We start from the raw sequence: 12,441 nt of genomic DNA on the forward strand, positions 1-12,441 counted from the left end.
ACCCTGAGATTTATGCTCTGTGGTAAAGATGTAGATTTACCTCCAAGGTGCTTTTGGCTTCAGTCCTGTTGAGCAGCTGTAGTGCCCTTGAGAAAGATTTGTGAATCCGACATGATTCCCTGGAAATGTCCATCAGCCAAGTTAATTCTCTCTCAATAGAGAAACAACAGCTGGTTCTGTAGCATCCAAAAATGTCTTGCGATAGAAGATCCTGGACAAACAGGAGTTGCGCAAAGGCGGTCCGCCGGTTGAAGAAATCGAGAATAGCGCAAAGAAATACCCGACCCCGTCCATAAAAGCTCCCAGATCTGTAGTAGGGAGCGATATCAGCCCGATGAAGCTGGAAGGTAGGAAACGGAAAAGTGGTGGAAAAGTCAAAGTCGCCTTCATGGTTTCCAAAACACTCGCGATAAAGACGTGCTGTCTGGGGCGCCGTAAGTCTGTCGGTTTTTACAGCTGAGAAAAATGATGATAGCCAGGAATCAGGGAGAACTGGTCTGATGTCACACGGATTCGGCAACACAGTAGAGCGCGGAGCTTCGCAACGCTTCCCAACTGTGTTACTTAACAAGCTGTCAGGCTCATTTTGCACGCATCAGCTCTACGCCGGACCGCCGCTTTGGACCGTCCGCTCTATTCCAGAATGATTCTGAGAGATCCGCACTGAATTACTTCATTATCAACATGTTCGTGCTTTTTAGTTACTGGAGAAAACATGTTTACGCGATGAACTGCGTGCGCTCTTTAACAGCAAACGGTATTTTCGAGCAAAAAGGTTCCGCGACTGTTGATTTTTTTCACTCTGTTAGTTCATTCTCTGGCAGTAGGAGTTTGATCTTCAACATACCATTAAAATATTGACTTGACAGTTTCATGCAAATTTCTCAATTACTAATGTAACCTTTAACAAGGCATATTTTCAGACAGCGTTGATGGCATCCATCCTGGCCACAAAGCCTGTGAAACAGCCTCTACTTCGCATGATGTCACATGGCGAGCGATGGTTTCCTTGGTGGCACGTTCCTCTCCACCGTTTACCCAGCGCCGCATGTAGGGACACGGCCCCACCAGCTGCTCCAGCGCACCACAACCAGCAGTGCCGCGCTGCCTTTTCATTTCACCTGAGATTGAGGATGCAATCAGGTAGAGAAAAAAAAAAAAAGAAAAGCTCAGCCACTGGTTGAAACAGAACGATCCGTGCGCTAGAACCGTGGCAACAACAGATCTTCAGCCCGGAACAGACAAATGCTGCTCGGTGCAGCTTGGCGATAGAGGGATCCAGAATGGTAAATGTCATTATTTATGCTGGCTGTCGCTCTTACAGACAAATAGAGACACGAACCAGAATAAGATGGTTTCTCATGAGTTTCCCACGAGTAGGAAAAAAGTGTGAGTTCCTCCCCGAGGGGAGATGATGACACCATCCACCGATGCAGGATGTACAAGTAAGAAGCGGGAGACCTTGTTTGTGGATGTGAGTCACAGCTTCCTGCGCCCAGTGGGCCTTTCTCTCAACTCCTGTCTAGGCTGCAGATACCTCACAACAGTCAGTGGTACCCCCCCAAGTGACTTAGAATTATTTATCTATTTATGTGTAATTTTACTGGAGCAATTTAGGGTAAGTATCTTACTCAAGAGTCCTGCAGCTGGAGGTGGGATCAAACCTGCGACCTTTAGATCCAAAGGTAGCAGCGCTGACCACTACGGTACCAGCTCTCCCGATTTCTGGTTAAATGTCAGCCCTGCCAGTGGAAGTAGGCTGCCGCAAGGATCGGGAGCGATGCCTACGATATCAGGAATAGCAAAGAGTAGCAAAGAATAAACCTCTGTGTGGAATTCATTGTGAAATTTGTTTGCTGGGCACCAACGAAGTGTTTTGTGCGGCAGAGTTCAGATAAGACACGACGTCGTCTCATCGGCCCGTAGCTCATAACCAGTTTCGCCGAATGAACTGTCTTTGCGGTGGGACCACGGTGCGGTAGAGCAGCCGCACCCACGAAGTCGCACCCGTACAGACGCGCAGAAGAAATACGTGTGCTTTGCTCACATTTAACGACACATCGCATCGTCCGAACCGCTTGTCCCATTCGGGGTCGCGGGGAGCCGGAGCCTAACCCGGCAACTCAGGGCGTAAGGCCGAAGGGGGAGGGGACACACCCAGGACGGGACGCCGGTCCGTCGCAAGGCACCCCAAGCGGGACTCGAACCTCAGACCCACCGGAAAGCACCACTGCGCCCCCCCAATTAACAACATTGTTGCTTCATTCAATTGCCGAATGTATCTATGTGGAGCACAGCGCTGTCAGGATGGATGGCAGTGATGACTGATGCAGCGGTGCAGCTCCTCCAATCTTCTCTTTCATCTCTTCGCTCCAGCCGCCAAGGCAGCCGTCTTACCGCATCCTTTTGTTTCTGATCCACCTGTACCGTAATACCGGGGTATCTCCCTTCCCCTCCCCGGGCGACTGCTGCTCTTCTCTCCTATCAGATCCGTAGCTCTGGCACAGGATCGCCAAGTTTCATGGTAATGTAGAGGTGTGCGGAGCCCTTGGTATTAGATGCCTTTGCCTTGTTTAGATGCAGGGCAGGTTCAGGTTGGCGGAGCTGAGAAGTCGCCCGCAGAGGATCAGTGAACACATTATAGTGATGCAGCTGCCTCCCAAGGAGGCCCTGGCTTACGGGGGAGGCGGTGAGAGGAGCTGTCTTCACCGTGGCTCCGACTGTCGCCACGGGCAGTCCCTGTCGGAGCCGCTCGCTCTCTTCCGCCTCTCACGGATCTCCTCACAAGCCGCTCCAGGATGTCGGAAGACAGGAGCCGTGGTCTCGGTGAGCGCTCTTGTTATCGTATAAAAGGCCCGGTTAACGTTCTGTTAAACGTGCCTCCCATTTCCCGAATGCCACAGATGGACAGAAGGCGATCGATTTGATACGTAGCGGGGGAAAGCTCCGAGCCCGGAATAATTACGGAAATGTGAGAAATTTCTTCTTCCTACACTTACAAGTGCTTTTGTCGTACGGCAGCAGGCGGGACCTGTTTGACGTTTTTGCTCAGTTCCGTGTGCAGTTGGCGTTGAGGGACAGCAATACCGTACCGCGCTTTTTAAATGAGCCGAGTCGTCCGGCCGAGTGACGCCGGGTCTCGCTGTCGGCTGCTGGAAGACGGTACGCGGCGGTGGGCTGCGTGAAATGTGGTGCGGGTGGAGCGGGACGTTGGTGGGATCCAGGATGTAGCTCATCGCTGGCCTCCGGAATAGAGCCAAATGTCAGCGCCACTTCAATCCTGGACCCAGCTGAAGCGTCGTGAACTTTTGAGTTACGTGATGTTTTCTGGAAGAGTAGAGGCACCTTCTTCTCGTATTGATGCATCCTAGTTTGTAATGTGGAGTTCATATGTCTAGCCTGGTTCCTCTGCCTCCGGGTGCTGTACCTGGGGTGAGATGGGGAAGGTGGACGGGAATTTGAGTGCAAGAGTGACGCGTTCTGATCGGAACAGCGTATGTGGGCATGCTGGCACCGCTCTGGCCTGCGCTCCGGCCTGTCTATTAGAATTACTTGACGCTTTCCAGGCACGCAGAGAGGAAGGGTAGCAGAACGCAGAGCCCGGCGCTTTCCGCCCACCCGCGGTAGCTGCTGGCTGCGGCGCGGCCGATCGGAGGCGCGGGGGGGGGGACGTTTTCGGCACTATCTCCGACAAGCCCGGCCCTTGTGGTCCACACCTAACCGTCTGCCCACCCCCGGCAGAAAAAAAACACCCCGAAAGTACCATGTCCTCAGCGTGACGGGGCTGCGTGAGGCCAAGCTGGTCCTCAGCTGCCTCCTTGGACCCCGTGACAGTTTCCTCGGTGCTCATCTGCTCCTCCTGCCTTTTTGCTGAGTCTCTTAATCCCCCCCGCCCCCGTCCTGCCCTTCGCTCCGTCACACTGTCAGTCGTCACATGTCGCTCGCAGTTCTTATTTACTCTGGCCGAACTGTAACCAGCATCTAAAATTTCATCCTGAGCAGTTCCGGCGAAATGCGGCACGTCTCATTCAACGCACGAGGAATAAACAAAGACGGAAGCTGCTGGCCACAGGCACCGACAGAGAATGTCCTTACGAGTGATGTCATCGCGCTCCCAAGGGCCGAGGGCGCTTTCGTCCAGCTTCCTCTTCCCGGCCGCAACGCACCGGTACACGGCGCCTTGGGAAAGTATTCAGACCCCTCCGCATTTTCCGCAATTTGTTGGGCCGTAGGCTCGCTTCAGAGTGGATTTAGCAGATATTTTTGCCATCGGTCAACGCACGATACCCCGTAACGACAAAGTGAAAGCATGTTTTTGGAATGTTCTGCAAATTTAGTGGCAATAATAAACGGAAATCTCTCATTTACATGCGCACGTGTTCGGAGCCTTTCAAACGTACAAACTGAGCTGGACTTGAACCCGAAAGAAAATCTCCGGGGCGAACCTGAGATCGCAGATCACCGAAGCCCCCCTGTCCAGTCTAACGGAACTGGAGAGGATCGTTAAGGAAGCCTGGGGGGAGGAGGGATTGCCCGAATCCAGGAGTCCAAAGCTGGTAGAAGCATAAACGGGAAGAGCACATGTGTGGAGAGGTGGTTCTACACGGTACGAAGAGTAAAGGTCTGAATACTTGCCCTACGTACATGGGACTTTACATTTTTCTATTTTCTCTAAATCTGAAAAAATTCCTTACAGGATTCGTCACTTCGTCAGCAGCTTTGTAGCGTCATAGTTTGTGCTACTGCCTTTGGATCGAAAGGTCACAGGTTTGAATCCCAGCTCAAGCTGCAGTATCCGTGAGCAAGGTACCTACCCTAAATCGCTCCAGTAAAATTACCCAACTATGTAACGTGGTAAGTAACTGTAAGTAGCTGGTGGCATTGTGGTTGGTGTGGGTGCCGAAGGTTGCCAGTTTGATCCCTCCCTCTGACCGTAGTGCCCTTGCGCAAGGTGCTTGTCTTGCAATTGCTTGAGCACTTGTGCCTGGGTACCTAGCTGTGGCCCTACGATGGCCTGGCGTTCCATCCAGGGTGTGTCCCCTTCAGCCTTGTGCCCGATGTCCCTCAAAGAGGCTCTGATTTGCCGTGACCTCGCTCGAAACAAGTGGTTATCGCAACTGGGTGGTTAAACTTAAAAAAGGGTTTGAAGAAAAGCATCATGTGAATGTCAGCATGGGGTTCATGTGTTGGCTGTTGATGGCAAAAAAAAAAAATCAATTTGCTACATTTTGAAATGTCTGCAACACGACAGAGTGTGAAAAAAGGGGAGAGCTCGGAGTAGTTTCTGAAGGCGCACGTGTCTGGTCCAGTGGCCGGGTACATTATACAGGCAAAGCACGAGCAGCCGGGCTCAGACCCGTCTCCGTTCTCTCCTCGCAGAACGACTCGTGGAGCGAACTCTACTCCTTCGCCCTCTTCAAGGCCATGAGCCACATGCTGTGCATCGGCTACGGCCGCCAGGCTCCGGAAAGCATGTCCGACATCTGGCTCACCATGCTCAGTATGATCGTGGGCGCCACCTGCTACGCCATGTTCATCGGCCACGCCACGGCGCTCATCCAGTCCCTCGACTCCTCTCGCCGCCAGTACCAGGAGAAGGTGAGTGGTGCTCTGAGCCACGTTGAGTTTTTTTTTCTTTTTTTTTTTGTTTATAATCTTCATCCTCGGTGGGTGTTTGTGCCGCTTTTCTTCGGAAGCAGACGCTGTAACGGCTGTCAGATTGTTTACTATTTACACCGCAGCGCGGAGAGTCGCCGACCCGCCGCCCCCAGGCCTTGTCTTTCTTCCTTCTCAGGCCTGACCTTTCTTTTCCTCTGCATTGTCTTATTTATGCTCCCCCTTTTCAGACACCTCCGCCTGCTTTTCTTCTTGGAGGGAGCTTGTCATCTTTTCAGGTCACACACAGTGCGACTTGGGAGGAGGAGGGGAGGGGAGCTGGGGGGGTATGTCTTCCATGCCGCCCCTGTTGTATGTCTACGGGGAAAGGAATCGGCTATGTTTGACATTTCGGATGATGCTGTAGGCCGGCCACCCGAGGACGTTAGCGAGGCTCTCGCGCCCAGACTCGGGCATTCGTTTTCCATTAGACACGCTGTAATAAACTAAGCTGTAATAAACACAGCGATCAACACGTGGGCGCTCCACAATGGGTGGCGCAGCGAGTGGCGCTGCTGTCTCATAGCGCCTGGCTGGTGCAGGGGGATGTGGGTTTGATCCCCACTCAGTTTGTGTGGAGTTTGCACGTTCTCCCTGTGTCTGTGTGGGTTTCCTCCGGGTGCTCTGGTTTCCTCCCACAGTCCAAAGACATGCTGTTCAGGTCCATCCAAAGTGTGTTCAGTCTGGTTTCTTCCTAGAGTGGAAAGATGTGTTTTGGTAAATTGGTGACTCTATGACTACAAACATATGAGGAAGGTCAATAAATATGGTAAATCTTTTTTCTTAGTCTAGCAAATGGAAACTGCAAGTATGCAGTTTCATCTTTCCATCTAAGAAATGGTTTATTGTATCATGTAATTATATCATTTTCTTAATACTTTATGCAGAGTGCATTACAGTTCATTTTACTTTGTAAAATGTCTAAAAAGGCTGATAATACCAACATCTAAAAAGTCTTCACTTACAACACTTTTAAACCCCAAAATCCAAAAGGTTAAATAATAAGTTGGGATGACACAAGTTAGGTATTGGCCTAAACCAGCTTGAAATGAAAAAAAACAAACATACATTACTGACTTTTTACTGACAATAAAGATACCAAACTAAATAAGTACAGCAGTTAAAAAAACAAAAACGTTTAAAGAAATGCCAGTTGATTTTAATTATTGTCATCCCAGCAGTTTTTTTTTTTTTTTTAACCAGGAAGGCAATTGCCCCACAATGAAAAAAAAGTATACCATCAGGAATCAGCTCCGTTTTGATTTCAGTAATATCCTTTTGAATATGAACGTACATCTAAATTATAGGTAATTTACGGTACCTGTGACTAAGTGTAAGTACAGAGATGTTGGAGGCACAGTGGATTTGTTCTCTGTGTAATTTCTTTATAGCCATCCATCACTCGTGTAGCACTTTTTGTTCTTCCACTCAAACCACGACGCTCATCTGACTTGTAACCAGGAGGCTGGGTCACAGGTGCTTATGCTCCAACAGGGTATTTAATGTAAAACAGCTTCAATATACTGTAGACGTGTTTGTCTCTTTGGCTAAAACCATCTCATAAACTACTATGTAATTGTGAGATGCAACAGATTTTATCCCAACACAGCATAAATATTTAGAAGTATTACCGCGGTGATGAACGTTTCGTTGTTGTTGTACCGATGACGATTTGATTTACAAGCGCAAAAATCGATGACATTCTAGGGCTGCGCCTGCATTTTTCACTGCGAAATATTCACTCTTTCAGTTTTAGTTTGAAAACAAATATTTATGGAGTTGCATATGATCTAAGTATACTTTCAGTGGAAATATGCTAAATAAACATAATCAGCTCAGTTCGCAGTTTCAGATGGCAAAGCAAAATACTCAGTGGGTAATAATACAATTGTAAAGAAATGATCAGATTTCCAGCCTCGCTTGGCACCGGTTTATAGATTTTTCCAAATAAAAAGCAGCATTAGGCAGAAGAAAGAAGTTGTTTCCTGCTGCGTAGAGCCCTGTGGCAGAGGTCTCACCTTGCTTCTGGCCTGAATGGTTGGGGTCTTGGCTTTTCTTCAACAACCTTGAATATTCAAAGAAGGGAAAGATCCGGTCATTTCACACTTTGAGTCGAGCAAGTTAATTAATACGAAGGTCAGTTATACTGTGGGCTTGTGATCATAATTTTAATTATCTGCAGCATAAACCAAGCAGACAGTCTTTGGTCAGGACTTGAAAAGCAAGACCTTGGCTTGACAACGGTTGGTTCCGGTTACCTTGACATTGATTTGTTTTGAGCTTCAGGCTTCATGTTTTTCTCCTGATGTCACTGCACAGACATCACATTTGACATCTTTGTTGGCCTGGTTCTACCTACATTTACAAACTCAGTAGTGTCACCCTGAAATAAACCTTTTCTAAACTGTTTTTTTTTTTGCATTACATATTTTAGTTGTGCCCACTTTTTACTTTGCTTATTTTGTCATTTTTTTCCCTCGGTTGATCCGGCAGGTGTCAAGACAGTGTCACGAATGCACCAGAAGCAGGTTTCACTGTGTAGGCTGAGCTGTAAACACCCTATGGTACTTCTAGGGCCAGTGTCAAAAATCTGCAGCGAATTTAAAAAAAAAACAAGAAAACAGTATTTTTAATGCGATAAATGATGAGTAGCGAATCTGTCATGTTTAAAAATACTAATGACGACAATGACATCCGCAAGCACGTATAACACCCGGAACATTCACGAGAGTCAAACAGATCGCATTCATTTTCCTTAAGAGGGTTAGCGGAGTCACCTGTCACGGCCCATGCTCTTGCGCTTGCAGTTATTGAAAAAGGCTTACATAGCAGTAAAAAAGAGGTCAGCGGAGGGTCACCTGTGATATATTGTGTTTATCAGTCACTCCGCCGCTGAGCTACCGCATGTTACCCTAGAGAGAACTCAACCAGGCTTACGTGTCCACATGTTTGATTCCATAGCACAAATGTTGCACGTTTTATATAGGATTCATGATAGGGATTCATTATAGGATTTTATATAGGATTCATTCAAGCATATTATAGTTTGTACTAGATGAGAAGTATATACAGACACCCCTTTACTTACGTAAATCCAGATTTACGCAAAAAATTCCCAGCATGCACAGCGATTTTATTTTACGCAAACCATCTGAAATACGTTAAGTGCAAGTCGGCGTAACCAGACAAGGCAGGAAGCCGCATCTTCCCAGTTCCCACGTGCTTTGAGTCCTGAACGCATCTCCTTTCCTTAGTGTAGTACTTTTTCCCATATTTATTACCGTTTTCATTATTCACAATGTCTGGTGGTAAACGTAGACTTGACGGAAAACGAGAACGGTCTCGCAAGCGTAGAGCAATCGATTTGGATATAAAATTGGTGATAATATGGGAGTATGAAGGTAGACAAAGATTACGGTCTGTAGCACGGGAACCAGGTTCAGCCGTATCGATTATAAATACGACAGTGAAGGATGCTGAACGTATAAAGGAGCAGTGAAAGGAACAGCTAGCATGACAACAACGATAACGAAGGAATGTCAAGGTGCAATAATTGAGATGGAAAAATTATTAATGCTCTTATGTTGAATGGTGGGGAGGAAGGGGAATCCGACATATATCAATTTCGACTTACGTAAGGGGTTGACGAACGGTCGATTTGCGTAAATCGAGGGGTGTCTGTACGAGCTTTTTGCACATGGATATATCCGTGCTATGAAAAGTTCTTAATATTTTGGCGGATTTTTTTCATTTCCCTGAATGCAGCGCTCTCTGCGTCCTGCACATAAGTCGATGCCACAGATATGCATGGATGCAACAGACTAGCAGGTGTTCTCTTGAGGCCATGAGTGATTTTTTTTTTTTTTTTTAAGTAATCTTGACATTGCAGAGGAGAAACGCCCATTTAGGGTCACTGCGATTAAGTGGTATTTCCATTTCCCTTTGTGGGATGTGGATGAGACAGCAGCTCGGTGTCCCCATGATGTCCTTCTCGAAGTCATCGAGTCCCTGGCTTGGGCCCATCTCTCCGTCCTTGAGTGGTGCCTGTCAGAGGATGCGACGCTGCGGAGGGCAGTGGAGGAAAGGCTGATGGATCGGTGTGTGAGAACCTGCCGCGTACCGCGCGTGGATTGACTGTCTGCACGGCCGCCAAACCGGTCCCGAGGGCACATGTCATTCACGGACCAGAGGCGTCTCAAACAACAACGGTGCCCCGGCTCTCCGTCTTCGCCTTGATGCTAATTTCCTTCTTTTCGCTGATTGTGGCGTTAAAAAGGGAAATGCTACATGAATTCTGGAACAGCCCGGAATTCACATTTGTAATTGTGGGGTCAGTCAAGCAATTAATTTTTAATTGGATGAAAACACTGGCAGTGATCCCTGCACTGTTCTACACATATTCTAACCGCTCCATGTCGCTCATGTGAGGAACCGGTGATTTATTGCACTTCAGCGAGATAGGGTTGGTCCATTTAGTCTCTTTGTCCGCGTGTCTGAGTCCATCTTTGCTCCATTGCCGTGCAGTAGCTGCGACTGATATTAGCCTTAGGTATTTATAATGGAGAAAAGGACCTCATAGTGTGGATTACAGGGCTGTCTTTTGTCAAATTTGATATTTTTTCATATTACGTGTTGCAAAATGACTGGAAACTGTGCGCGCCCATAACACAATGTGAGGCAGCAGTTAGTGAAATTGCCTATTTCAAATCTTCGGAGGGGAAATGCTGTTGTACCTTTTAACAACATTCTTTATCTCAGCTAATCCCGTGAATTAAATCACTGCTATAACATCCTCAATAAAGCAAAAGTACTAGTAAAAAAAGTCTGTGGCAGTAATAGTAATAGTAAAAACAATAAAAAATTATATCTAGCAAGTAAACATTGTATTAAAATTTTTTTTGGCTCCCTCTCATTGTTGCTTTTAGATCTTCCAACTCTGGAATTTAAATGTGACTCTAATCACATATAGAGGATGCTGCTGTTATTCCCGTACACTGAATTTCTCAGTCCCCGGTTGGCCAAGCTGAGCCTCACTGAGAGTGACAGCGAGAACAAGCCACTGGAAAATGAAAATGGTTTCTTATATATTTAATAATAGTGATAAACCTCACTCTGAGTCCGTTTTTTCGTACCCAACCTGCTTAGGCAGAGGCCTAATGGCTTTATATCGCAAGGCTTCTACTTAAACACTTTTCTAGCCTCTCGATACACCGTGCTGTGTATTTTTACAGTGAGGCACCTTCAATCAGCATCGATGAAGGCGGACGGGACGAGGGGAACGAATAAACCCAATGTGCATTTGAATTGTCTGGCCCACAGAATCCACTTCCGTTTCGATGACCGCAGATGGATTGATGTTCACTTGTTTTCCGTGAAAAACTACCATTATTAATTAATAAAACATTATTGTCATTGACATATTAGCATAGAATATTTTTTCTAGGTGCTTTTCCACCCGGTAATGGTGGAGTGACTGGTCTATTTATTATTTTTTACACTTACTCATTAATTGTGCGATTTACAATTGTTATTAACGAATATTTAGCTTTTGCCCAAGGGAACGTACAATGCTGGACAAACTGCACTAAGCACAGTCGTTCAGCTGTTCGTACAAAAGAGCACACACACACGGGCGATTTACAGTCGCCAGTCCACATGAAATATGCCTTTGAACTGTGGGAGGAAACCAGAGCACCTGGACGAAACACAGTCAAACACGGAGAGAACATGCAAACTCTACACTGGATCTCCGTAAACATATTGTTCGATTGGCAGAACGAGAGTGTAAAGTTAAATGCATTTGTACTGTAGCATTATTTCACGCTATTAAATAATAATTTACTTTTATTGGACTGTCTAGGTGTGATAGCTTTATGCACTTTTATAATAACCTTTTTATTCCGTTCTAGTCTTAGATCATTGTAGAAGTGCAAATTTGACAGGATTCTCATTTTCTGAGGCTTTATAAAAGTGGTAGGAGGTGAAATTACAGAGCCTGTGAATCAAGGTTAATTCAAACACCTAGAACATTAATTTCTCAAACTCCGAGGAGGAAGCCGAAGCTTCCATTGCTCTATAGTTCTGCCTATGGATTAGTCAGTGCCTTCAACCAATATAATTCTGCAGCTTCTAACTCTTGTTCTTTCGTGTAACTGTTATGTTACGTTCTTTATCGCTCGCACGACTACGCGGGGATTATCCCAGCATAATAAACGGTGCAATGTCACCATACTTTCTTTTTGTCTCCTGTAATTTTCTTTCTTAATACCAGCGTCTCGGATGATCTGCCGCTTCGGTTTAGCACCTGTTGAGCCGCCTGTTCCAACATGCTTTTTCATATTTGGTAAATATAGGTGTCTGTGGATCATTTTGTGGTGTAAAATCCAGTGTAATTCATTTTCACTGTGGTTTTAATTTTTCCATACAATTTCGTACCCATACAAAGGAAGCACCACTGAAGCGAAAATAAAAGCTTTCACTTCTTCTAAGGGGCTCATTGTCAATCTCATTTGCATATGTATAGTGTTAGTAGTACTGAGAGATTTAAAATCATACACACAGACTGAAACCGCTTATCCCAAGCGGGGTTCTGGCGAGCCGGAGGCTAACCCGACAATGCAGAGTGTGGGGCTTGAGGGGGAGGGAACACACCCCGGACGGGACGCCAGTCCACCACAAGGCACCCGAAGCAGGACTCGAACCGCAGACCCACCCGAGAGCAGGCACGGCCCAAACCCGCTGCACCACCGCGTCCCCTCTGATTTAAAATCACTTATGCTCAAATGT

General features: G+C 46.8%; 1 protein-coding gene across 1 annotated transcript in view; it reads left to right on the forward strand.

Moving 5' to 3' along the window:
• hcn2b (hyperpolarization activated cyclic nucleotide-gated potassium channel 2b) overlaps positions 1–12,441 on the forward strand; it is a 51,016-nt gene that overhangs the window by 26,804 nt on the left and 11,771 nt on the right. Inside the window, exon 4 of the mRNA XM_029255001.1 lies at positions 5,380–5,598. Coding sequence (XP_029110834.1) covers positions 5,380–5,598 — 219 coding nt within the window. The remainder of the gene's footprint in view (positions 1–5,379; positions 5,599–12,441) is intronic.

The sequence above is a fragment of the Scleropages formosus genome, chromosome 9 (genome assembly GCF_900964775.1).
Source record: "Scleropages formosus chromosome 9, fSclFor1.1, whole genome shotgun sequence".
Taxonomy (NCBI): Eukaryota; Metazoa; Chordata; class Actinopteri; order Osteoglossiformes; family Osteoglossidae; genus Scleropages; species Scleropages formosus.